This window comes from Ictalurus furcatus, chromosome 24, assembly GCF_023375685.1.
Source record: "Ictalurus furcatus strain D&B chromosome 24, Billie_1.0, whole genome shotgun sequence".
Classification (NCBI taxonomy): domain Eukaryota; kingdom Metazoa; phylum Chordata; class Actinopteri; order Siluriformes; family Ictaluridae; genus Ictalurus; species Ictalurus furcatus.
The window spans coordinates 17,750,230-17,775,888 of NC_071278.1; the positions used below are offsets into that span (position 1 = coordinate 17,750,230).

Below are 25,659 nucleotides of genomic sequence, written 5' to 3' on the forward strand. Positions count from 1 at the left end.
TTTATTATTATTTTTTTGCTGATTTCCTGTTTGTGAATCACCATACGAATGTGATTTTTTTTCTTTCTCCACCTAAGGTCTGTAAAGGTAGCTTGTAAATTGTGTAAATTGTGCAAACATTTACTCTTAGGTAAAGGATTACCTGACTGCAGACTTCAGGTCCTTTACTCATCTAATTACTTTTCGTAAAAGATTCTCGTATCTCATCTTCACGTCTGACGAATTTGTGCTTTTGTTTGATAGTTTCTTAATCTTGTTACTCTAAACCGGAGTGTTTCCTCTGATTTTATCTTTAGCGGGGGATTTTGCAGGAAGTGTCATTTAAGACTTAAAGGCTTGTGTTCAGAATGGATAGATTAAAACGTCGTCAGGTTCAGAATTATTGACACGCTTCATCAAAAAATAATAATGTGCGACAAGTGATGTCTCGAATTTAAGCGTATGAAGATGCTGTAGTTTCACTTTTTCAAAATCGAAAGGTATAAAGTATATTTGAAGAAGCGTGCTCTAAAAGTAAAAAATAAAATAAAATAATGATTTATAAAGAATACTGGATTTTCTCAATGCAAAACATTTCGAGCTCATTTATATTCTTAGCTTTGCACTCTTTAATCCAGATCACAGATTTTCAACAGCGGATCTGGAGACTGCCTTGATTTGGGGTTTTTTTTTCTCACAGCTTGTTCTCTGCTGTTTATAATACTTTTCTCTTGAAGGGTGCCAGTAATTCTGGAGTTGGCTGTGCTAGTATGATTATGTTGTGTTTATTGATTAAATCCCTCCTTCTCTCTCTCTCTCTCTCTCTAGCTGGCGGCAGTGGAGAAAGAGAAGACCCGCTGGGAGCGAGAGAGAAGCCAACTGAAGCAGAGCATTGAGGATAATAAGGAAAGGATGTTGAAGCTGGAAAGCTACTGGATCGAGGCTCAGACGCTCTGCCACACTGTGAACGAGCACTTAAAGGAGGCTCAGAATCAGTACCAAGCCCTGGAGAAGAAATACAACAAGGCCAAGAAACTGATCAAGGATTTCCAGCAGAAGTGAGATACATACATACTAGTGGTTTCAGAGACGAAACAGAAGCTACCGTTTATAATCATTACACACGTGTCATTACTTAATCCACTGACCCCACACCCTAGGGCGGAGAGTTGGATTTAGCAGTTCATTCATTTTTGATGGTTATTTGTTTATTAGATTTGCATGGATATGAGAGACTTTAGATGTGAGATGTTTACAGGAGTTTTTAAAACTACTGAACAGAAAAAAAAGTATTGCATATATTTGTAGCCATTGTAACGTCTTTCTGTGTGTGTGTGTGTGGTGTTGGATGTCACCGCGAGTACCATGGAGCTGCAGTAAAGTGTGTGTGTGTGTGTGTGAGAGAGGTGAGAGAGAGAGACAGAGAGAAATTATCTTTATGGTCATGCCTATCATAACCGCTCTTATACAGCCTGACTGGCTTTAATTGTAGTTCCGCTTGGGGTAACATTGAAAAAGCGACCTGTGTCTAATCGGCAAGTTTGATGAGGGGAATAGGAGAGTTTATTCCGGCTGTAAAGTGGGGCTGGAGTAGGGTAATACTAAGACTCCTCAGATGCGTGGCGTCTGATTTGACTCTGCTCATGCTACCAGTGAACAAACCACACACACACACATACACACACATACAAACACACACGCACGTGCACATAGGTGCCTGACCTTCAATTAAAAGTGTGTGGCTCGTTCTCAGGGAGGTGGAGTTTGCCCAGAGGGAAGAGGCTGAGAAGAAGAGACTTGAGGATGTGGAAAAGGCTCATTTAGATGAGATCCATGGGCTGCAAGTGAGGGTAATTATACACACACACACACACACACACACACACACACACAAACACACACTCACACAAAGAGTTTATAAAGGGGTGTTCACAGCTGGCACAAATATTCAAATACCCAGGGTTTCTCATGGGCTTATTTTAGGGAGGCCTCATCACTGCAGTTCCTCCTGTCTCTCCTGTTGCATATCCTGTTTAAAGTTCTTATGTATCGTTTATTAAATTGATATTTCTTTATTCGTGCTCAACAACGATCAACGATTGAACAAAGGACTTGGAGTCTGGAAAAAAAAAAAAAAAAGTGCAAGGCTGAGAGTGCTTAGACTTTCCAGGCTTTCCACTTTTAGGCCATAATGAGATGGTAGTGTGTCTCATGCACACCCCACTGTAAATGGAGATCACAGAGCTGTGTAATTCAGATCATGGCTGGGGAACAGTGTTGACAGTCAGAACGTAAATAACAATCTATAACCAACAGAATCTCACGTGTTTGTTCCTGTGCAGATTGCAGCGCTGGAGTCAGAGCTCATGCAGCTGATGAAACAAAACAGCATTCAGGTCAACAACAACAACAACAACAACAGTGTCGACAGTCACACGCAGCCGAGCGAGAGAACTGGTGCGCCGCAGTGTCCCGAGAGACGCCTCACTGTAGGAGGTGAGCCATGAACACACAGCCTTGATGCTGTGCCAGTGTGACCGAGGAATTCGTTCATTACAGTAATAATTGTCTTAATTGTCTTTAAGGAAGGCAACGTCCAACCAGACCGTCATGTACACACTCAACCTTTTTCCACTCAGGTTCTGGGGGCTCATTTTGAACAGTTTTGTGTAGTTTCCACTACAAAATAGTTATGTTCAGGGAGGAAAATGGTGACTTAATTAATTTGCATGACCACCAATTTTTTAAGATTGTGGTTAAAAAAATGTAATCGATGCTTCCAAGTGGGCGAAATAACTGATTTATTGTTTTTTGTCCCAATAATTTTACTGTTACGCAAATTATTGATAAACTGCAGTAAATTTGTAGTTGTCTTAAACCGACTGAAATGTAGGTGAGTTGTGTAAATCAGCACGAACACGGTCTCAGTGGAAAAGCGTAAGTCACATCTACACCTAAATGGTGTTATATGAACATAATATCAATTTGACAAAGACAAACGTGAATCCCGTAACAAGATGGCAGCTCTGTCATTAGTCTCCATTAGAGCCTTCTAGCAACCATATTGGCACCTTTCTGTTAAAGATCATGGTTTTTCTCTCACTTTGATCCACAATAAGCATATCAGAAATCAAATGATAAAGATCTGCGTGTCCCTGATGGAGCTCTGTCCAACAGTACAGTGGCCAGTTGACAATTAAGATGGCATGTTCGTTTGCATCTCTAATACTTGGGGTCTTAAAATACATTTCTGCCTTTTTGTTTTGAAGAAGTAATGTCATGACAAACCTTTTAACTTTAATTATATCTGTTTTTAAATACATCTAATCTAGCAGGTTGAAAAGAGGAGCATAAATCTCATCAGAATAAGATTAATACTTAAGTAGGACGTATGAAGGAAAATAAACAAATACATGGTCAAGTTTATAGTTTCAGCTGTGTTTGTGCCATGAAGTTGCTTTTCCTGCTGGTACAGAGCGTTTTACTCCTTACAAACGTGTTCATTCTGAGCCTGACAAAATAACGGAGATAAAGCCAGACAGGGCTGGAATACTGATTAAGATGTGATGTGAGCTGACTGAATGAGGTGGCTTAGAGGGGACGCGCAGACTTCACTCAGACATGCTCTTTAGAAGGCGTTCCCGTCGCCCTGTCAATGAAACTCTGTTTCATTTCACATTTTCTTGAACTCTTTATAGTAAAATGCCACGGGCTCACGAGCGACGAGTGAAGTCTGAAAGCTCAAAAGTCAGACCTTCTGTGTTTTCAAGTACAATACTGTTATTATGCTGTTAATGTATGGATGCTCTGTTGTGTAACTCCTGGCTCGTGTTATGTGTGTCAGAGTCGGACGAGTGTGTAGGCAGTGACCTGGTGAAGGGTCAGACGCAGATATCTGGAGCCTCCAGAAGCGTACAAGACAGCGGCAGCTCTACCGAGGGCGAGGACGACCTCCAGCGGAGGGTAAGATACAACACAGACATTCATGGATGTGTGCACTGGACTGTGGATAAAGAGAAGTAGGACATGCGGACATAAACCGGACAACGTATGGAGACTCAACAGGATGCGTTCTCAAAGAGAGAGAGATTTAAATATACAGCAGAACAAGTAATTACAAATTCTATATTTACATACTTTTCTATTTAATACCCACCTTCACAGTTTTTCTAACAATTATATTCTCATTAGCATAATGATAACTGTCACTATGTGCTTTGAACGCTCTTAACATTATGACTTGTTGAAAGCGTCTTGATGTGAGCCTATCACCATGCCTCTACATGACGTGGACAGTTCTTATGTAAAGACTTTAAGATATTAATTGACATGCCTGAGCCCCAGTGGCACTGATTTACTCTCCCTTGGGGTCAAAGCTTATTCTGAATTGCTGGTATAGGTTTAAAAGTAAGTGTTATTTAGGGCCTGTTGACCGGTCTTCAAGGGCATGAGGATATAAAAGCAACGTTTAAGACACTGTGTAAGACTTTTCCGTGTTCTGTGTGGAGATCACAGTAACAAATAGCCTAATAATAATAGACCACGGCGACAGCAAATGGTTCTTCATAGTAATACATCAGATGAAGTGTAGACTAGAGGTAAAATGAGGTCAAACTTGTTTAAATCGGTTATTTTAAGGGGTTTTTTTCTTTCTCCAGATAAGTTATTACCTTCATGCTGCTCACTGATTAATGATCATTAACAAAGAAAATGACTTCATTATTTTAAGGTTAACATCTGATTATCATTTCTATCCATCATTTGCGTTAATGTTGTTGCTTCCACCCTGCTGCTTTCTGCTCTCAACAAACCATCCGCTGTAATTGTGTAATTGTGAGTCGGAGAGCATGTGCTGCGAGCACCTTGCCTAAGAGGCACGTTAAGGGCACGTGTAGGGCACTCTTTTAAACCTTAAAATGAGAAATTGGACACCCTATGGCCTTGCAGACCTTGTTGATCCACATGTACCGTTTGGGAATGGGATACGTCTGTAGCAAAATACGGAGACTGTATCTTATTTTCTTCCTTTTCCAAGTCCCTCCTTTTTTCTCTGTAGAGTTCTCACATTCTCTCCGCTGATGTACCTGAGTCCATGGCCCCCAGGGTGCCTGAGAGTGCGGGTAAGTCTTCCATACATTCTCTAATCTTACAAAATATTCACGCTTACCTGTCAGACCAATGAATATTAATATGTGCTGCAAAGGCAACATCAGTTTCTGTTGATCATAGTATCAATATGGCGTGCTTAATCAAACTACAGTATGTTGAATATGATAATGGATTAAGGCACATAGATACCCAGTGAAAGCTTGACGTTTGAGTGTGTGATGAAATCAAACTTGGCTATCAAGGATTTGAGACATCTTCAGGCAGAATAGCAGTTTTTAACATCATATTTGGTAAACTTTCTTGTTTGTCCACATTGGTTTGGTGAAATATAAAGTTGAGGTGTTAAAGAACACTATATGGCCAAAAGTATGTGGACCCTGACCATCACACCCATATGTCGCCATGAGGCATTTGCTGTTATGACCAGCTCCACTCTATTGGGAAAGCATTCCACTAGATTTCAGAGCATTGCTGTGGGGATTTGCCCATTCGGCCACAAGAGCATTAGTGAAGACAGGCACTGATGTTCAAGTGAGAAGGCTTGATTGGTGTTCCAGTTCATTCCAAAGGTGTTCAGTGGGGTTGAGATCAGGGCTCAGGTCACTAGATTTGCTGAACCTTGTTTGGGCCTTTTAGTTTCAGTGAAGGGAAATTTTTAATGCTGCAGCAGACTTTCTAGACAGTGCTTCCAACTGTGTAGCGACAGTTCTGGGAAGGCATATAGGTGTAGCATGGTCATGTGTCCACATACTTTTGGCCATATAGTGTATATAACCTGATTGCAGCCTTAGAATGAGTGCCAAAGTTCAAAGTCTGAATTTTGGGCTCTCTGTAGGTCCTCCAGTGGTGTCAAGCCAAGATGAAAAATGCAGCAAGAAGCTTGTGGACGTGGGGTAAGATGAAGAAGAGAATTGTGGCTCACGGGTTGTGGAGAATTTCAAGACATATTAATGAAAAATCCAGCAGGATTATGATTTTATATCTAGCACAGGATTTGAAGGCAGTATTAAAGTTTATGTGGCTGGGAAATATGCCATATGGCCTAAGCAAACATCCCAGGAGAACGCTACCATCTTCATCTTCAGAAAGAAAGAAGTCAATTCAAATGTGAATAGGACGGAAGCTTCTGGACCATACATAACTGTGTATTCTTCTGTAAACTCTTTTCCACCCTCCAGCTCCACAGACCCATCGATAGAGAAACCTAAAACAGAGAAACACTCAAGGAAGGTATGGCTTTTCATCCGTCTCCAGTTTAACTGAAAATGTCAAATTTAGTTTCACATGTTATATGTTGGTAATGAGATTGGCTGGTTTTTCGAGCTGTGTAGACTAATAACATTTCTTTGGTTTACAGCAGAAATCTTTTTCATGGCCGCACTTCTTCTCCTATTCATATAACTTGGTACTGTATCTGCGGTAAATCCACAAATATGTCATAAACATAAAACCATTAGTTCCAGTGTAATCGGAATGTTCGAAATCAGCTTTCTCTCCGCACCACATAAATCTGACACGAATCAAAGAGTTTAAAAGATTTGTTCTTGCAATTATTCTGCAGTTTTCTCAATAATAGAGACTTACTTTGATTTAAATCACAGACCTTTCCTCCTACAAATGGCTTCTAATGGGATGGGTAAAAATGGATGGAAGGATGAAAATTTAAATAAATTTCCGCTTTGATGAAAATTGGTATTCTTGGAAGACCTATGCAAAATGAAACTGTGCAGCATATCACTTTAATATCGTCCTGTATAATGCTTGGCTCTGAGGCCAGTGCGTTATTTTAAAGGGAATATTAGTGATTTTGAAAAGAACAAATAATGTAGTGCAAGAAAATAGTTTGTAGTTTTAGTTACTGAACTGTGTATTGAAATAATTGGTTTAGTCAATCTTACAATGCTGACAACTGACTGGGGAAAAAAAAAAGCGCTAACATTGTGTTTTTGAAAAGAAAGCCTATAAAAAAAAAATCCATAAAAAAAGAACAGCCACAAAGGGGTCTTTGAGAGTCTAGACTTTCAGTCAATATTATATTATTTATTAAGCTCCGAGGAGCATAGCCTGAAAGATTAGCGCATGCATGCACAGTCACACACACACACACACACACACACGATCACGTTTGTCTTACTGTCCTTGAGATTACCTTCCATTGACGTAATTATTAATGAGGAGCATTAATGCTATGCTTAAACCTAATCCTAGTCCTTTGTTCTAAAAAAAAAAAAAAAGCCAAATGTCTCTACAGTGTCAAAACTGTCAGATATTTCATTATATACAAGATGTAATGTTCCCACCAAGATATGAAAACATACACACACACACACTCACAGACACACAGTAAAGTCTCGAAATAAATTCAGTGCTTAGTGTCTTTTCTCTAGTAAGGCATAGATATGCACATATAGATATGCAGATATGTAGATTTGAGATTTTTATGCTGTTGTGTGTAGCCTCAGACCCAATTTCAGTCCCAACTGAAATTACAGTACAGAACAGATGATATTTTATGTATTGCCTATACAGTTGAGTGCAAAAGTTAGCATACCCTTACTTCAAAATGCTGAAACCAACAAGGCATTTAATGTGAGTTTAATGTGAGCATTTAAAGTTTTAAATGTTCCTTCGTTGTGAGAAGTAACAAAGTGGTCCAAAAGTCTATGTTAAGGTATTAATAGTTATTGATGTTACTTGTGATATCTTTTAATTCCCCTCTCTACCTCTGTGAATGGTCAGTAGTTTTTGTTAAGCGTTGTGAGAGCAGTTTTCCTGATGTTTTCATTTGACTGCTCACAGAAAACTGCATGAGAGCCTGTTTACAATGCCCTAAATAATACTTAAGAAAGGATGGTTTTAAGTCATAAGACTACTTAGTGAGGCACATTGAAGTAAATTACCCAAAGCATATCAGTGGTGTTGCAAACAGCTGAGCATATTAATAAGGATAATTGTTGGCTTAGACAAATAAGCATCGAATCCTGTTTTGTAGATAAACTGTAAACAAAAAAAAAAACAAGGGTGATGCAAACTTTTGCACACAACTCTACATGTGTTCGCATGTCCAAACACATTCATTTTCATCAGACACAAATTGCTTTCAGTTGAAGCGTCTTTACTGATCAGTATTCTCACTCCTTCTGGGAGTTCCTTGGTTGTCTGTGGGTTTCCTCTCATTCAATTTAGGAGTAGGGTAAACTCAATAAGAATCAATAATGAACAGTTTACTTATTGCTTATTATTATTTACACCAGTGACACAATCATAGAGAAGGAATACACAGCAGGCTGTTCTGCTATTTCCAGACAAGAAAGGTTGTTTTGTGCATTTTCTGTGTGTTCTGATGCTGATTGGTTTTTCAGGCTTCTGCGGTAAAGGATGACGTCAGTGTGAGCAGCTCCAGCTCAGGAGAGATCTGTGGTGTGGTCACCGAGCCCAAGCTGACTGGCCGCTCACACACACTAGTGCTCTCTTCAGATGAGGTGAGAGGGTGTAACGGTATTTTCTTAATCATCAATTTGAGGAGTACTACAGCGTGAGCATCATTTCTGTGCTGAAAAGAAGCTTTGCCAGTTTTACGCCAGCAGATGGGGCTGTTGTATGTATGCTAATGCTAACAAAGTCACTGTTTCTCTGTGCTGCACGTGTCAGAGTCTGGATATGAGTGATGATGAGGTGAGGCTTTTTTTTTTAATGGATTAATTCATTATGCATTGTCATGCTCTGTTTTTCTCAGAATTTTTTTATGTTGTTGTGTTTACATTTCTCACAGTTCACCTGGTTGAAGTTGGCTGAACGTCATTCATTCATTCATTCATTCATTCATTCATCTTCAGTAACCACTTTATTCTGGTCAGGGTCGTGGTGGATCCAGAGACTATCCTGGGAACACTGGGCATGAGGTGGGAATACACCCTGAATGGAACGCCAGTCAATCTCAGGGCTCCATGCACACACATTCACACAATCATTTACACCTAAGGGCAATTTAGAGTCACAGATTCACATAATGGAATGATTTTTGGAAGATGAAGGACACCAGAGAAAATGAAGGGAACCCACACACACACGGGACGAACATGCAGAACTCCACACACACTCTCAACACAGGACCCTGGAGCTGGGAGGCAGCAACACTACCCACTTGGCTGAATGTTTTAGTACTTATGATCTCTTTTCACCTGTGGTACATAAATGATCCTTCATCTGCTAAAAAAAGATACATAGAATCTAACAATGACTTTGTGTCTCATACCAAAACCTCATAGAGGGTGTGTGTGTGTGTGTGTGTGAGAGAGAGAGAGACTTATGAAACATCACATTCATTTCTCATGCTTATGTGAGTAGTAGTTATAAATGTGAAGGTCCTTCATATTAAAAATTAACGTGAAAATAAATTCTTACCGTGAGAATATAATTGAAGCATGCACTGCGTGTGGGGAAAAAAAGAGAAAAAAAATCGTGTCTATAAATGTGTAAATGTCACATGTAAGTCATGTGATTATTTAGATGTGAAGTCGTGTGACTTTTCTCTAAGGCTGTGTATCTGTATTTGTGCCAGATCCAGGATGAAGGGCAGCCATTGAAGCAGTACCAGTGGCAGAACCGCAGTGTGCCGGACTGGTCGTGTCAGCAGGTGTGTCTCTGGCTAATGGGCCTGAACCTGGAGCAGTATATCCCTCAGTTCACTGCCAAGAATGTTAATGGAGAGCAGCTCCTGCAACTCGACAGTAACGCACTCAAAGTGAGCACACACACGCACACACACACACACTCGCTACTCGCACAACTCGAGAAAAATCTCAAGACCATCTCATATCGATTCAATTTAAGCTTCACTTGTATAGTGCTTTTAACGATAGACATTATCTCAAAGCAGGTTTACAGAAATCTGGATGTAGATTTAGATCGCTAATGAGCGAGCCAGAGGTGATGAGAAAAACTCCCTGAGACAACATGAGGAAGAAACCTTGAGAGGAACCAGACTCAAAAGAACATTCTTCTGGGTGACCTTGGGTATCGGGATTATAAAATATTGCAGTATACAGCCGTATAGAGAAGGGGAAAAAGTAAATACATTAAGGAAGGAATAAACACATGACGGGACATTCTGTTCTAAGAAACAGAGTGGAACAGTTCCAGGGAACAGGATAGTGTTACGAACCCTTACTTTAAATTTGGCAGGAAGGGGAACGCAACATAAAGAAGGACACGTGAAACCAAACTACAATGCGTAAACAGTTATTAACTGACAAAATCATCCAGAACACGAAGCGACCACGTATCATGACGAAGGAAAAAAGAGCAAAAATGTTTCTAAAATAATTAACAGGAGATAATCAACACAAGATTGAAAACAATAACTGCAATTAAGAAAGAACACAAAGAAAAGGAAAAACAAAACTTGTTTGCTGGTGAATCTCCTCTCTCCTTGCAGTGTCCCCTCCAGCGTCCTTAATAGACGTAATCAGCAACGCTTGCGACGAGACGCAGGTGCACAGGGACGGACCTGATCAATCAGACTCGGACAGAGTGACAGAATAGCAGGGTCATGAGGTCACACGCAGGAGAAAAAACACACTCGAGGCACGGGCCATAACAATAGTTCTAGAAAATAATCAGTGACAAGCTGGAGTGAACCACCCCAACGTTTATTAATTAAACTTTTAATGTAATGATTCATTTCAGTGTTTAATTCCTCTTATACCACAGCAATCTACCAGAGATTATATTATTTTATTTAGTAAAAAACAGCATGGCAATTATTATCCGTTTCTAGTAGAGATGCACCGATGTATCAGCCGATAATCGGCTATTTTTCCCGGTGTCGGTATTTTTCCCGCCATGGGACGATTATATCCTGTCAATCAAAAGAGGGCGGGAAAACACACCGACTTCTTGCTGTGTGTAAAGATGACGTCTCTTGTGTGGAATGACGACAAAACTGCAGTTTGTAAGCTCTGTAATCTCTGCACTGCTAAAATTTTACACCGGATGCTGCAGTAGTGAATCGAGTCTAACACCACCACCCCCACCCCCACCCCCACCCCAACCCCACTCGCGCGCTGCTCCCGTGCTGAATTAAAGGGCCAGTACACCGTTGAAAGATTGAAATTAAGATGGGTTGACAAAAAGGTATATATTTCACAAAATATATTTGTAGAGTAGTGTATTTCATATGCAGCTAATGTTAATATGAGTTAATATCATCACAAAAAAGGTTACATTACATATTGCCAGTTTGACGTCAATGATGGAGTAGAAATGTTTTTGTTTGTGGAGAGTGAATATGAGACTAACAGGAGGATTTTTAGATTTCAGTCAATGTTAATATGAGTTAATAACATTCAATAAGTGAAGGAATCTTACTTTGATCTTCGGAATTGAGTTCACGTGTTAATGTTAATTAGAGTCATGTGTTTTCTGTTTATGAGACAACAACTAACAACTTGTTGAAATGGAGAGAATAAAGTTTTTATTTGCATTTCTTTCACAACTGTGGAATGAATTATTATTGATTACTATCGGTATCGGCCGATATCACTCTGAATATTGGTATCGGCTGAGAAATTTAGTATCGGTGCATCTCTAATTTCTAGTTACGTTTAATGTTGTGGAACATCTGCAAAACAGGTGATCACTGATGTTATAGCAGCTGTAAAATCTCGTTTTCCCTCGCTCTTAAAGTTAATAAGACACAAAAATGCAGTTTGAAATATCCACAAGAAACCAGAAGGCACAAACTCCTGTCCTGAAGATTTTCCTGTATTGGAAAAATGAAAAGTTACAGCTTTACCTCTGATTGTTACATTTGAGACTCCTTCCAAAAATGCTAAACAAACATCTATTAATAGAAAACATCACCATCTCAACAAATACATACGTCAGTCACGTATAAAATAGGGGCAGTGTGTGTTTCAAAGTTTCCGGTTGTTGGTCAAGCATGTTAGAGTGAAGTTGTAGTGCCTTTTTGGATCAGATATATTGTTTGTGAATATTGCCCCTGGTTAGCAGGGCAAAATTGCAGTCTTTATGCTTAATATCAGTGTTTCACATTTCCTTCTTCTAGGATCTAGGTGTAGCCTCTTCTCAGGACCGGGCTGTGTTTAAGAGGAAGCTGAAAGATCTGAAGGTGCTGATGGAGAAGGCCCACAGGAACAAAGAGAAGCTGCAGAAGCAGTATGGAAGAACGACACAAGAAAGAACTGGCGCATCTGCAGAAAGAGTGCCGCAAGACCTCTGAGCCGGGAAAGGGTACTGCAGAGTGACGGCGTCGAGTCATGAAAATAATAACATAACGAGAGACGAGTCTAGTATTTTATGGTACTCTAGTCTGGGCTCCATTTAGTGGACATCAGAATCTCCCTGGAAGAGGCACTGCTACTGGACTGCCACTAGAGAAAATAAACCAAACCATCCTGAATAACTGATCCTTTTAACTGTAATTTTAATTGGGTTTTTTTCCACCCGTTTTAGAATGCTTGTTCATCTGAGAGGTGTCTATTTATTTGCATTTTAGCTTGAAATGAATTAACAGCAGTTCGGAGATTTCAAGCACCTTTAAGCATTATATATATATATATATATATATATGTGTGTGTGTGTGTGTGTGTGTGTGTGTGTGTGTGTGTGTGTGTGTGTGCCATTTTCTATTGAGACCAAGATGTGCGGTTTACTCTGTGTGAAAAATCTCTTGGCTTAAAGCACAGGTGACATGTCGTGCTGTCCGAAAGCTCGAGCGCTGCTCACTGGAAATGCGGAAATCTTACTGTGAGAAGAAAGCCATTCCAAGTGTTGAAATATCACAGACCTCGCACTAAATCCATCTGACCTTGTGGATATTGTGTACCTGTAGCTGTATTAACACTTCAGCCTGCTGATTAGTGTCCTGTATCCCTCAGCGACATAAATAAGAAAGTCTGCTGTTCAGCGCTTAGAACAAGGAACGAAACTACAAGGAATATTCAAGGAGAGGCCCTGAACATACTGTACAGCCACACTGCAAGATACTGAAAATGCACTCCAAAGATGACCGAATGGATCGCTGAGTCGTCCTGCTGCTTCTTCTTCCTCACCGCTACCTGCTTTTAGTCGTCATTTGACTGAACTAGATCCTCAGTTAGACTCAAGCGCTGCCTTCTACATTACCGCTGTATAGATTTTGTATAGCATAGCCGCTCTGAGTGTGTGGAACCTCCCCCCGATTCTGGTAGTCTAACATCTAAACGGTGTTGAGTAGCTGACAAACCTGCACTTAAAGCAGACCTATTCAAATTTATTATTTAACACTTATTATATAAATGTTGTTTTATTTTCTGGTCAGTAGAATGAGATTTGTTTTCTTCATCAGACTGCTGTGAACATGCTCGTCAGTCTTAGCTTAGCACCAGATCACAGAAAGAAAAAAAAAAAAGTGTTCCAAAATGCTTTTAATTCAGTATATGTAATACTAGCAAGTATCGATCCTAATCCATGATTCTATTGTGATTTTTTTTTTAAAAAAAAATGTACAGTCAATACATGAGATATTTCTATCAGATTACCGATTGCGTATTTAATATTCAGCTGTAGTTTTAGTAACTCATCGTTTGCTTTGTTCTTTTTACTGATACAATTGGAGAGTTTTGTGTTAATATTTCTACATTTTCATGTTTTCCCTCATCTAGTGAATGTCTCCTTTTCTGTGAACACTGTTGTTTTGTTCTGCTGTAATAATTTCCATGTTTACATCTGAAATCATGATTATTTCAATAGAAACACAAGTGCAGCACTCCAGAGTGCCAGGCAGTGCTGGATCAATGTGTGACTCCTCAAAGTTCTCACAAGATATGTCGGTATTTGCTCCACATATGCTTGTATGTACTGTCATTTAGCTACAGTGTGTTAGGAACCGTTTTCTTATAAGGAGTTTTGTTTGAATTATTTATTTTTCAAATCTAAAAAAACAAAACAAAACAAAAATATCAACTGATGTAATTTATCAACAAAATACTATATAATGATATTTATGCCAAAAATCGTTAAAAAGTGTTCGGTCTATCCCAGTGGTCAATTAGGTTCTCTATGTTTTTATCATTTCTTTTGATCCACCATAAATGTATCAAAATCAAACTGCTGCTTGCAGATTTCTCTGTCAGTCAGCAACATGCCATGACTTTTATATACATATATATATGACAGTTAAAAGCAATATGTGAACTGAAGCTTTTAAGAGATGTTGTCTCTTTGCTATGGGTTACCTATATGAATGTGTGTATGCACAGGATAATCATGGGTGATACTGGTGGTCATGATGCATAATCATTATTAGGCTTTTGAGTACAGAACAGACACATTGCTGAAACTGTGTGCACTTTCTTGTTCTGCAGTTCAGTTTCTAACCGAGTGCTCCATCACTCTTCAGACGCACAAACAAGGCAGCTGTTCATCAGTTTGTATAAACGGTTTCTGTCCAGTGTATTCACTTCTGTGCTTTCTGCAAAGTTTCCTGTTTTCCAAGATGGGCAAGGTGTTCGCTCCTTCCAGTTCAGAGATAATGCAAAGCACCGAAAGTACAGAGCTGCTCCTGGAATAAAAACACGTCGTAAGAAGAGCTTTTTCCACACTGTTTTGTTAACTCATAGCTGCATGAAGGACCCCTAGGTGCCATGTCTCCCTTAGTTCCAGGACAGTCATATTTACCATGTTTTTATTTGTCAGAGGTTACGGTTGTCACTCGTGTTGACTTGTAAATATGCCTCCAAATGACACAACCATTCACAGAAATACAACGAAGGTTAATTCCAAAACAGTCTCTGACCTTATTTTTCTGTCCTTCTTCTCATATTGATGACAAGGTAAAAATGGTTCTATGATATATTTTACTTGTATGGTATTATATGTTTATACGTACCTAATGAGTATCTAATCAGTGATGATGTCTTCACTATTTTAGACTCGGCTGCTGTATATATACAGGCCACGTCGTAGCCCATTTCAGTAGAGTGACTCCACGATTGGGTGCCATTTACAACTTGTAACTCTTAAGATTTTAATTTCATTTTTAAAAATCATTTTTCAATTAATCTAAGAAGACATGAATTTAACTGTTAAAAGGTTACTTTCCTGAGAATGTTTGCATTTTGCTTTTAAGTGAGTAATGGAATTGAAAGTAACAGGGTTGGGTTTCTGTTATAGAATTAGCTATTGCTAATGAGTTACTTACATTTTTTAAGTTAAAAAAAATGTACTTTCCATCATTAATTTAGGTAAGAGGGTTGTGCTTTTAAAGTGACCGCCTTTGTACACAATATCCCTGCAAAAAAAAACAACCAACCAACCAAAAAACAATAGGAACCATCATAGAAATTCTAATGTTTTCCACTACAAATACCATTACAGACCATCAGCTAACCATTAAAACCATTACCAGTCCTTAATGAAACCCACTAGACATAGCATGCCACCAAAAGAAGGCAACAAATTACCAGTAGAGACATATAGGGAGAATTACAGTTTCCATTAAAACCAATACAATTCCCATTATAACCATTACAAATTCTATGAGGGATTCTATTGGGTTTTTTTTTTTTCCCAGCAGGGATAATTGAAAATAAAGAAAAAAGAATGAGGGTAACTTACTTTTCTTCTTCCAACGATCTTCAGGAAGTTCAACTTCCTGCTGAACACTTCAACTGTGACTTTATTTATTCCAAATGTCTCATACGGGTGAATGTGTATGAAACCAGTAACAGGACTGTGTAAAATATACATTTTTCTTATATAGCAAATTTCTTAACGTGTGTAAACATTTGTGTTAACATAAAAACATTCCACAACTGAGACATAAACTGAACAACTTTCAGACATTTGACGAACAGAAATAATGGAATAATGAGTCCCTGAACAAAGTGGGGGTCGATATCAAAAGTAACAGTCAGTATCTGCTTTAAGTACTACAGTGCATCTCATCCTCATGGTCTGCACCAGATTGGTCAGTTCTTGCTGTGAGATGTTACTCCACTCTTCCACCAAGGCATTTGCAGGTTCTCCATCACGTCTTGGGGGGACACACGGTTACATGTCATTTTCCACTGCAAGGATGATCAGCTGTCCTTCCTGTCTCCCTGTAGCAGGTCTCAGGAGTCTTACATTACAGACATCGCAGTTTATTGCTCTGGACACATCTGCAGTCCTCATGCCTCCCTGCGGCAGGTCTATGGCATGTTCACGCAGGTGAGCAGGAACCCTAGACATCTTTCTTCTGGTGTTTTTCAGAGTCAGTAGAAAGGTCTCTTTAGTGTCCGAAGTTATTATAACTGTGACCTTTAATCGCCTACCGCCTGTAAACTGTTCGTGTCTTAAGGACTGTTCCACAGGAGCATGTGCAGTAATTGTTTATGGCTCATTGAACAAGCATGAAAAACATCGTTTAAACCCTTTCCAATAAAGATCTGTAAAGCTTATATGAATTTTACAAAATTACCTTTAAAATACAGTCTCCTGAAAAAGGGACGTTTCTATTTTTGCTGAGTATAAATCTAGTAGATCATTATTAAAGTTGTAGGTTATTTATGGAATCTGACAAAAAGCTCCTAGGTTGCGAAGAACATTTTACCTGTGTGTAGATCGTCTGTTACCTTTACATACTGCCTACATGTAAATATGATATCACGGGCATACAAAATGACATCCTAGTTGTGGAACCACTTACTAAATAAACGCGCAGAAGTGTCAAATAAGAGCGCATTTACACTTTTTGTAACTAGAGACGTGTAAACTTTTGCACTCCAGTGCACCATTAATCCTGTTGTTCATTCTCGTGCGTGTTAAGTAAGGAAAGTAAGGAAAACAAGATGGCCGCCTTGGTGTGGAGCTCTCCGATTCTTTTACTGTTTTTGTTAGTTTGTTAGGCTACGTGTTTAATAATTTGAATATTCAAGTTGTTTGAATGTAGATGGTTCATTCTAGCATGTGTTAGACAGTTCCTGTATATAGTCTCTAGGGGGAGCCGGTGAACAGGATGTGAAGCGGTGTATGTAAGAGTAATAGAAATAAAAGGAGATCTGCATGTGGTAAACCGGATCCAACATCCTAGTCATCTTTTTCCTAATTATTTTCCTATCAGTTTGACCGGAGACTAACTTCTGAACACTAGGCAACACACACCAGACAACATTTTCTCTGCTTGTGACTACTCAGACGTTTTGTTAGACGTGTTGTCTAGTTCACCCAATACCGACCTACAGGCAGAAACTCAAATCAGCTTTCTTTTAGTCTTTGATCTGTTGCTTTGTATAATTTGTATTTAAATGTAAATATAGATGTTAAATTTTAATAAACCAGTTGGTTGCCAACATTAAACAGTCCCTTTTTATTCCCGAGTGGGTGGGTATCCCTACCAATATTGAGACCAAACCTACGCCCTTGCTTTACAGTGTTGTATTGTATTATATTATATTTAATTTGATTGCTTATTTTATTTTTTTTATATATATATTGTGTGATATTCTCTTTTTATCTGCACTTGGAAGCTCCTGTCGCCAAGACAACGTCCTTGTGTGTGTAAACATAGCCTACTTGGCATTAAATCCCATTCGGTCCGAATGCCACAACACAGGATCAGAATCCGAATGATGCTGATTCTGAATCCGTGTTGTGACGTTCAGGCCTGAGGTGATTTTGCTCTGGTACACATGTAAACAGTAACGTGTGGCGTTCATGATGTGTAGGTTTCTTTCCGCGCTGCAGCGCAACGATGCCGCCGAGGTGGACGAAATCCTCCGCACCAGTAACCTAGATATAGACACCGTGTTCGAAGTGGAAGACCGAAGAAGTGTCCTGGCGTCCTATAAACAAGGTAACTTCTGGCGTTTTACTGTGGAACTGACGAGCAGTGAATGAGCCCTGCCACAAGATGGCGGCACAGCGCTGTAACTCAACACCATTCCAGTGTTTTCCGTTTGGCCTCACTTTCCGAGTCAGGGACTGAGCATAGTTATTTTCTAAACATTTTCAACAATAGAAAATATGCAATATGGTCATGAACAATGTCTTATGGTGGAAATAAATGGGAAAAAAACCCCCCAAAAAGTCAGAATACTGTCGCTAAGCAACTGGAAATGATAATGTTTTCATTACATTTGCAGTAAAAACCTTAAGGCAAGCAGAATCTCCAGGATTTATAATGAGTTCTTCTAAATGAAATGAACAGTACAGGTGTCACTCTGAGTTACTCCGTGACTTCATATGTAGTCAGACAGGCAGTACATCTTTGTGTCCGAGTTTGGCTTTCAACCAAAGAGACTAAGGTATCTAGTCTGATTGATGGACGTAACAAAAGCGTATGACCATCAAACGGCATGATATCATCATACATTGGAAGTACATTTTTCACCTAATAACTTAGAAAATTTCATTCCAAAACTGAATTATAAGTGCTGCTGCTCTTACAGAGTGTAATTAATATATAATTACTTGTGACTGTGGGTTAAAATAGATCCCACAACAGCTATCGTTATTAGCGTGATACACATTACTTTTTATATACTTTTGCTCATTTTCATAGATATTTCATATCTGAGATGACTGAAAAACTCGAAATGTTGAGTGTGTGCTGAGTCCAACGTGCATTTTTGCAGCATGATAATTGATGATGAGACGCTTTCATTAATTATTAGGTTTTTCTACATGCACTGCAAAACTGGAGAAGAAATATTTTTTGTAAATTTGAGTTTCTTCTGAAATTTTTCCTCTGCTGATAATTAGACTGGGGTCAAGGACATATTTCACAGTTTCTCATCAATCTCAGTAGTCAAATGTTCTAAACCCCTATTTTTAACACTGTAGCATATCTCTGTTAACTATTCCTAGCACCAAACACTCTTACAGTGTTCTGAGGTTAGGAAATCCCTAACATTTTATGTGTTTTATTTAATGCCTTATTGACCCCAGGTTACTGGCTACATAACTTTAAACCGGAGTCCTCATGGGCGATGGGCATTCACATATGCATGATGCACAATGCGATAGAAAGTGCCTTAGTGCTTCTGCAGAGGGGGGCGGCAGTGAACAGGAAGCCCAATGGGAAAACACCACTGCATGTTGCTTGTGCAGTGTCTCATGCTGACTGCGTGGCTCTGCTGCTCAACTGGGGAGCTAATGTCGACAGCCTGTCCCTGAGTGGACACACCCCACTGCATTACTGCACAACGCAGGAGTCAGTGGACTGCGCCAGACAGCTGATCCTCAAAGGTCTGAAAATAACCAGCACTCACAGAATGTCCAAAAGTCCAGATTCATGTTAAGGCGCATAATTTGTTTAATAGTTAATGGAAAACCTTTGAATAGTGATATCACTTAGAACAGACCACCACCACCGATGCATTAACTATAGAGCCGATTGGGCTGTTGCCTTCGGGTTTCTAAGTCCAAGTGGCCTTGATCTGTTTTTAAATTTTCTTTAGTTTTTAAATTAAATGTCAATAGTTTTCAACTGAACAATTTATGATTTTTGAAAAAACAAAACAAAACAAGTATAACTAGTGTACACTAGAATTTGGTGCACTGGGATGGTTGGGCCTCTGGTAATATCTGGTTAGTGGTGGTCCCATAGTGGTCTTTTTACACCCTTGAACAGAGCAAAGGTGGGCTGACAAATTGTACATAGCAACAAATGGCCTACAGTCATGAATTGTACACACACAAAGTGACCGTTATGCCAAGCATATATAGTAAAATGGCCAAAACGTGTAGGTTGATTCACATCACAGCCGTTTTTTTCTACAGGAGCAGACGTGAACAAGCCGAGCCAGAACAACGATAAAGACACTCCACTACACACAGCCGCACAACTTGGTGTCTCTGAGCTGGTTGGCCTTTACATTGCACATGGTGCTGATGTGAATGCATTCAATGCCCATATGAAGACCCCTTTGATCACCGCTGCATTCTGGGCTATGGATGCTCGTGTGCAGACTTACAGCGAACAGCACCATCTTGTGTGCCACATACTGCTGGACTATGGGGCCAACCCAAACCTCCAGGATGGAGATAAAAAAACAGCGCTGCACAAAGCCTCATGGAACTGCGACCATACACTGATGCAGATTCTGCTCGATGCTGGGGCCGATCCCAAGATCACGGACATGAGCGGTAGTCCAGCCCTTCAGTACACACTAAATATGACGCGGATGCGGCCTTACTGTGAACCATATCGCTGCCTCCAGCTCCTGCTTAACTACGGAGCAGTCAGAGTCTACCCAAATCAGTTCTACAAGGTACAAGTTACACAGTTTGGTTACAGCACCATTGCAAATTTACCACTGAAAAATGTCTAGTGTTTTTTTTATTTGCTTGAGACTAACACTTTTATCATTTCTATTAATCAGGTGTTGGAGATTTACCATGATGACCCTAGGACAGTTGAGGTGATGGTAAATTCCTATGGGCATCTCGTGAGTACACCACAATGGAGGGATGCGATTCCTAAGAAAACATACAAGGTGTGTCACTGAGGCCTAAAGTGTTTGGAATTGGGTATCTTTCTGAACCAATCCTTTGTGCTGAGAGTTAAGTACATCTGTTCGCAAGTACATCAAGGCAACTGATATCTGGTCCACCTAAACATTTCAAGTGAACTCGGGTGTGAACTGTACCGTTAGTGACAGTATTCCACTTCCTGGTTTGGGCATCGGATAATGTGATTGTAGTTTAGTAGATAATTTTGCAAATTGGAAGGAAATTTGTCTGAAAACTGAGGGTACACACTCAGGTATTTGGGACAAGTGTGAAAAGACCTTGAGTGTAGAATATTGTTTTATTTACTCCACTGAAAAAAAGGCTCCATCTTTCACTCGAAAGCATTTTATGGTTTGTCCTTGTGGGAGAGCCCTTAAAGGTCGAACAGAGGATTTGCTATTTATAAAAGTTTTCTAAGCTGTTTTGAAAGCTGAACCTGTTAACTTTCCAAATATATAATAAATAACACTGATAAAGTGGGTACGTACTAATATTTGAACTACAAACATAATTGTCTGACCAACCTAGCTGCTTGAACGTGAGCATTACACCATGACGCATTGAACAGACCGCTTATGCATTTATTATCTACATATACTGTACGGTATATTCTTTATCAGTTATGAACCTTACATTTTTCTCCTTCTTTCATTAAGGAACACAGGATGTTTTATGACTCACTGTTTGCTGCCTGCAAGACTCCGCGTTCTCTGCAACACCTGGCCAGATTTGCCATTCGCACGGCAATGTGCTGCTCCTGTGAATCAGGCATTAAGCAACTCCCACTTCCTACGGCAATCAAACAATACATACTGCTAGAACCTGTGGGAATCATACACCAGTGACTGTATTGGCTCAAATATAATATCATTATATTCTGATAATGAAATGTTCAGACATTAAAACATTATCGTTCGATTCACTTTTAAATTATTCCTTTAAAAGGCAGGATATTTATCAGTGAAATGTTCCAAATGGAAAAAAATAAATAACTAAAAGTTTGAGAGCGTCAGTGATAAATATGACATTTGTCTTCGCAAACTGCCTCCAAAATGATAAAAATCCCATTCTACATTCATGTGATTTTCAAAAACAGTTATGAGCCATCAGATTACAGTATAACTTTCAGGGAGCTAATAATATCTGAGAGAGTTTTGTTTAAAATAAGAGGATAAACACGAGGCACGATGCCAACAGAGCGTTGTAGTTGGCAGCAGAATGACAAGGTGTTTTAAACGCCTCTATTTAAGCACTAATCCTTTTGAACTCTCTCAATCCCCTTCAGAGAAGTTAAAGAATTGAGAACGATGCGATATTGAAGGATAAAATACATTCATAAATGAAGACGTCGTAAGCTAGGTAAGTTTAACCACCACTCAGGCTGCCACTGACCTCAGAAAGCCTTTACCCAAGGATTTTGATCAACCATTTACTCCGAGCTGATCCTGTTATTCATGTAAACTTGTGTCACCTCCTGCTGCTGACTCTCACTGCTCAGAGGTCAGAGTTCTGGGTGTGTTTGTGAGTGAGCTTAGAGGAAAGTGTAATCAATCTCCCATACAGTGTCATCTGGAAGTGCGCATCCCTCTTTCCATTCAGAGCAAAAAAAAAACCCCCCAAAAAACCTTGTAACCATCATGTCATAGACCCCTGCATCAGAACAAATTCCCAGTATGAAATCTATAAATACTCAACCGCGTGCATGCTCTTGCCCCTACATAAACATTTAATCAGAGATGATGGCGTCTTTCAAAACGGCAGCTCGGCGTTACTAAGTGAAAGGTCAGGGAGTGATTCCAGAAACAGAGCTGTGTTTGCTAAATGAGATTGTGGTGTGGCCACAGGAGTGTTCATGATGTGTACGGCAGGAGAAGCGAAGGAAAAAGAGAATGGAGTGTTGTAGGCATGTGGCTGAACTCCAGGACTACACACTGGCACCATGCCAAAAAGCCAGCTCTGCTTCTGAAACAGGAATAGAGGGGAAGGATATGTGGAAGGATGATGCAGCAAAAAGTTTTAGAGCAAACACTTAACACTGGTACCATTAATATCAGTAGGAAAAAAAACTGGCAAGTAGCACACAAAGATTTCAGAGAAGCTGCAGTGCTTTGCTTAAGTATTAACCCCCTTGAACATTTCCAGATTTTGTAGTGTTACAATTTAGAAATGGGCACAATTGGGATTAGGACATGAATCTACACAAAACAGCCCATAAAACTGAAGTGATGGACAAACAATATAGTTATCTACAAATAAATTAAAGGAAAAGTTGTGATTGCATAAATATTCACCCCCACTGCTGTGAAACCCTTAAACAGTTCTGGTGCCACCATTCAAGTGTCATATGATTTCAATATACGCACACCTGTTCCTGGAAAGAACCAGAGTTTGTTAGGGAACAAACTCCAAACAAACAGCATCATGAAGACAAGGGAACTGTCAAAACAAGTCCAGGACAAAGTTCTGGACAAAGTAGTGTCAGCATTGGGTTCCAAAAAAACAGCTACATACTTCATGTTGTAAAAAGATCTAGCCTGCTAAAACTATTATTTAGTTAGCAAAAACATTGTGTGGATAAAAAAGAGAACAAACCAGGAAAAACAACTCCAGGTTGTTTACAATGTTTTCCTTTCTCTAGCTAATAATAATAATAATAATAATAATAATAATAATAATAATAATAATAATAATAAAGGGTGCACAGTGGCTTAGTGGTTAGCACATTCGCCTCACGCCACCAGGGTTGGTGGTTCGATTCCCGCCGCTGCTCTGTGTGTGTGGAGTTTGCATGTCCTCCCTGTGCTGCAGGGGTTTCCTCCAGGTACTCCAGTTTCCTCCCCCAGTCTACAGACATGCATGGTAGGCTGATTGGCATGTCCGTAGTGTATGACTGGGTGTGTAAATGTGTGTGTGATCGTATTGGCACCCCGTCCAGGGTGTACCCCACCCTATGCCCCATGCTCCCTGGGGTAGGCTCCAGGTTCCCCATGACCCTGAATGATCAGCGGTACAGAAGATGGATGGATGGATAATAATACAATATCATAACAAGTAATTACTATTGCCCCTCTCAACTGTCCAGCTATAGACCAATATCAAATCTCCCCTTCCTCTCTAAGATCTTAGAAAAGGTTGTAGCAAAGCAGTTATGCTCGTACTTAGATAGGAATAACATTCATGAAATGTATCAGTCCGGATTTAGACCTGCACAGAGACAGCGTTAGTTAAAGTGGTAAACGACCTACTACTGGCCTCTGATCAGGGTTGTGTCTCGCTGCTTGTGTTACTCGACCTTAGTGCAGCTTTTGATACTATAGATCACACTATTCTCCTTGACAGATTAGAAAATGTTGTTGGCATTAAGGGAACAGTCCTCTCCTGGCTCAGGTCTTATCTGACCGATCGCTATCAGTTCGTAGATGTAAATGAAGACTTCTCCACGCATAACGAGGTTAAATTTGGAGTTCCACAGGGTTCTGTTTTAGGCCCACTGCTTTTTACTTTATATATGCTACCCCTAGGTCAAATTATTCGTAAGCATGGAATTAGCTTCCACTGTTATGCTGATGATACACAGTTGTATGTTTCAGTGAAGCCAGAGGACAGACAGAAGCTTAGTAAGGTTGAGGATTGTGTAAAGGACATTAGACGTTGGATGTTAACTAACTTCCTTTTACTTAATTCTGATAAGACAGAAATACTATTATTAGGATCACGTGTAGCTAGAAGTAATCTTTCTGATCACATGGTTACTCTGGATGGACTTTCTGTTTCAACATGTACAGCAGTTAAAGACCTAGGTGTGATTATTGACTCCAGCCTATCATTTGATGCTCATGTAGATAATATTACTAGGATAGCCTTCTTTCATCTCAGAAATATTTCTAAGATAAGAAATATATTGTCACTACATGATGCAGAAATACTAGTTCATGCATTCGTCACCTCTAGACTAGATTACTGTAATGCCTTACTGTCTGGACGTTCCAGTAGGAACATAAACAAACTCCAGTTAGTCCAGAATGCAGCTGCTAGAGTCCTAACTAGAACCAGAAGATACGTTCACATCCCCCCGATCTTATCCGCACTGCGTTGGCTCCCAGTGAAATCTTGCATTGATTATAAAATACTATTATTAACCTATAAAGAACTAAACGGTCTCGTGTCACAGTATCTAAGCGACCTTTTGGTTTTCTATGATCCGCCACGCCTACTTAGATCAAAAGATGCAGGCTATCTGACGGTACCTCGAACAGTGAAGGCTACAGCAGGGGGAAGATCTTTCTCTTATAGAGCCCCACAGTTATGGAACAGTCTTCCAATTAGTGTTCGGGACTCGGACACAGTCTCAGTGTTTAAGTCTAGGCTTAAAACGTATTTGTTTACTCAAGCCTACCCTGACTAGACTTTCTATTATGCTAAGCACAGTCCTAACAGTCTTTTCTCTCCCTCTCTCCTTCTGCCGAGCCACACACGATTTTATGGAGATACTAGAGATCCTGATCCTCTCTGCTCTCCGGACCTGCCTGATCCGTTTCGGATGTCCTGCCTCTGGATGGAGCTCTCATCTACTCCAATTCCCGACTGCTGGGACTACGGCTGCTCCTAAGGCCAAACAGACTTCATATGAATCCATAATGAACTTTTTCACACTATCCGTTGTTACCCAGATGAGGACGGGTTCCCTTCCGAGTCGGGTTCCTCTCAAGGTTTCTTCCTCTTAAAACATCTTATGGAGTTTTTCCTCGCCACCGTCGCCACTCAGTGGCTCGCTCAGTCGGGATAAATTCGCACCTGTAATATCTGTATACCGTGTTGATATTTCTGTAAAGCTGCTTTGAGACAATGTCTATTGTACAAAGCGCTATACAAATAAAACTGAATTGAATCGAATATTGGCAATTTTGTTTAGATGCATGACATATAATCCAAATTATGTCCATTTCAGTTTCAAGGTGTAACACAAACATTCTATGAAAGTTCAGGGGCAAGGTGAATACTTATGCAAATCACTGTATGTGTATGTGGAGTGCACGTATAGAATCACTGACTGTATGTTGTTTCAGTGCCCCT

At 39.8% G+C, this 25,659-nt stretch overlaps 2 protein-coding genes across 11 annotated transcripts in view; both read left to right on the plus strand.

Annotated features, from left to right (window-relative positions):
* Positions 1-14,263, plus strand: part of ppp1r9a (protein phosphatase 1, regulatory subunit 9A) — a 50,635-nt gene extending 36,372 nt beyond the window's left edge. The window contains 11 exon segments of the mRNA XM_053613444.1: positions 808-1,037; positions 1,733-1,829; positions 2,322-2,475; positions 3,824-3,942; positions 5,036-5,099; positions 5,924-5,981; positions 6,267-6,318; positions 8,451-8,570; positions 9,650-9,832; positions 12,158-12,268; positions 12,270-14,263. Coding sequence (XP_053469419.1) covers positions 808-1,037; positions 1,733-1,829; positions 2,322-2,475; positions 3,824-3,942; positions 5,036-5,099; positions 5,924-5,981; positions 6,267-6,318; positions 8,451-8,570; positions 9,650-9,832; positions 12,158-12,268; positions 12,270-12,356 — 1,275 coding nt within the window. The 3' untranslated portion in view covers positions 12,357-14,263.
* A 3,081-nt stretch (positions 14,264-17,344) lies between these two features.
* Positions 17,345-25,528, plus strand: asb4 (ankyrin repeat and SOCS box containing 4). 10 transcript variants are annotated; one of them, XR_008384544.1, is made up of 8 exons: positions 17,460-17,926; positions 19,021-19,320; positions 19,855-20,345; positions 20,457-20,570; positions 21,243-21,354; positions 21,872-21,945; positions 23,926-24,037; positions 24,177-25,497. XR_008384544.1 is itself a non-coding variant. In XM_053612698.1 (6 exons), the coding sequence occupies exons 1-6, from the start codon at positions 17,788-17,790 to the stop codon at positions 21,886-21,888; spliced, it is 1,173 nt and encodes a 390-aa protein (XP_053468673.1). In that variant the 5' UTR covers positions 17,461-17,787; the 3' UTR covers positions 21,889-25,528. The 10 variants fall into 10 exon arrangements, 4 of the variants coding, with proteins under 4 accessions (XP_053468674.1, XP_053468673.1, XP_053468672.1 ...); XR_008384543.1 differs by having other exon boundaries at positions 17,461-17,926; positions 21,872-23,637; positions 24,177-25,525; XR_008384542.1 differs by having other exon boundaries at positions 23,926-25,497.
* The last annotated feature ends 131 nt before the right edge of the window (positions 25,529-25,659 follow it).

What these genes read in the sequence shown, in the direction of transcription:
- asb4 (XM_053612697.1), top strand. Translation starts at nt 17,788, where the DNA reads ATGATGTGTAGGTTTCTTTCCGCGCTGCAGCGCAACGATGCCGCCGAG. An exon ending in CAGACAGCTGATCCTCAAAG is followed by an intron (nt 19,321 to 19,854) that starts GTCTGAAAATAA and finishes TTTTTTCTACAG; the next exon opens with GAGCAGACGTGAACAAGCCG. An exon ending in TTCCTAAGAAAACATACAAG is followed by an intron (nt 20,571 to 21,242) that starts GTGTGTCACTGA and finishes TCTTTCATTAAG; the next exon opens with GAACACAGGATGTTTTATGA.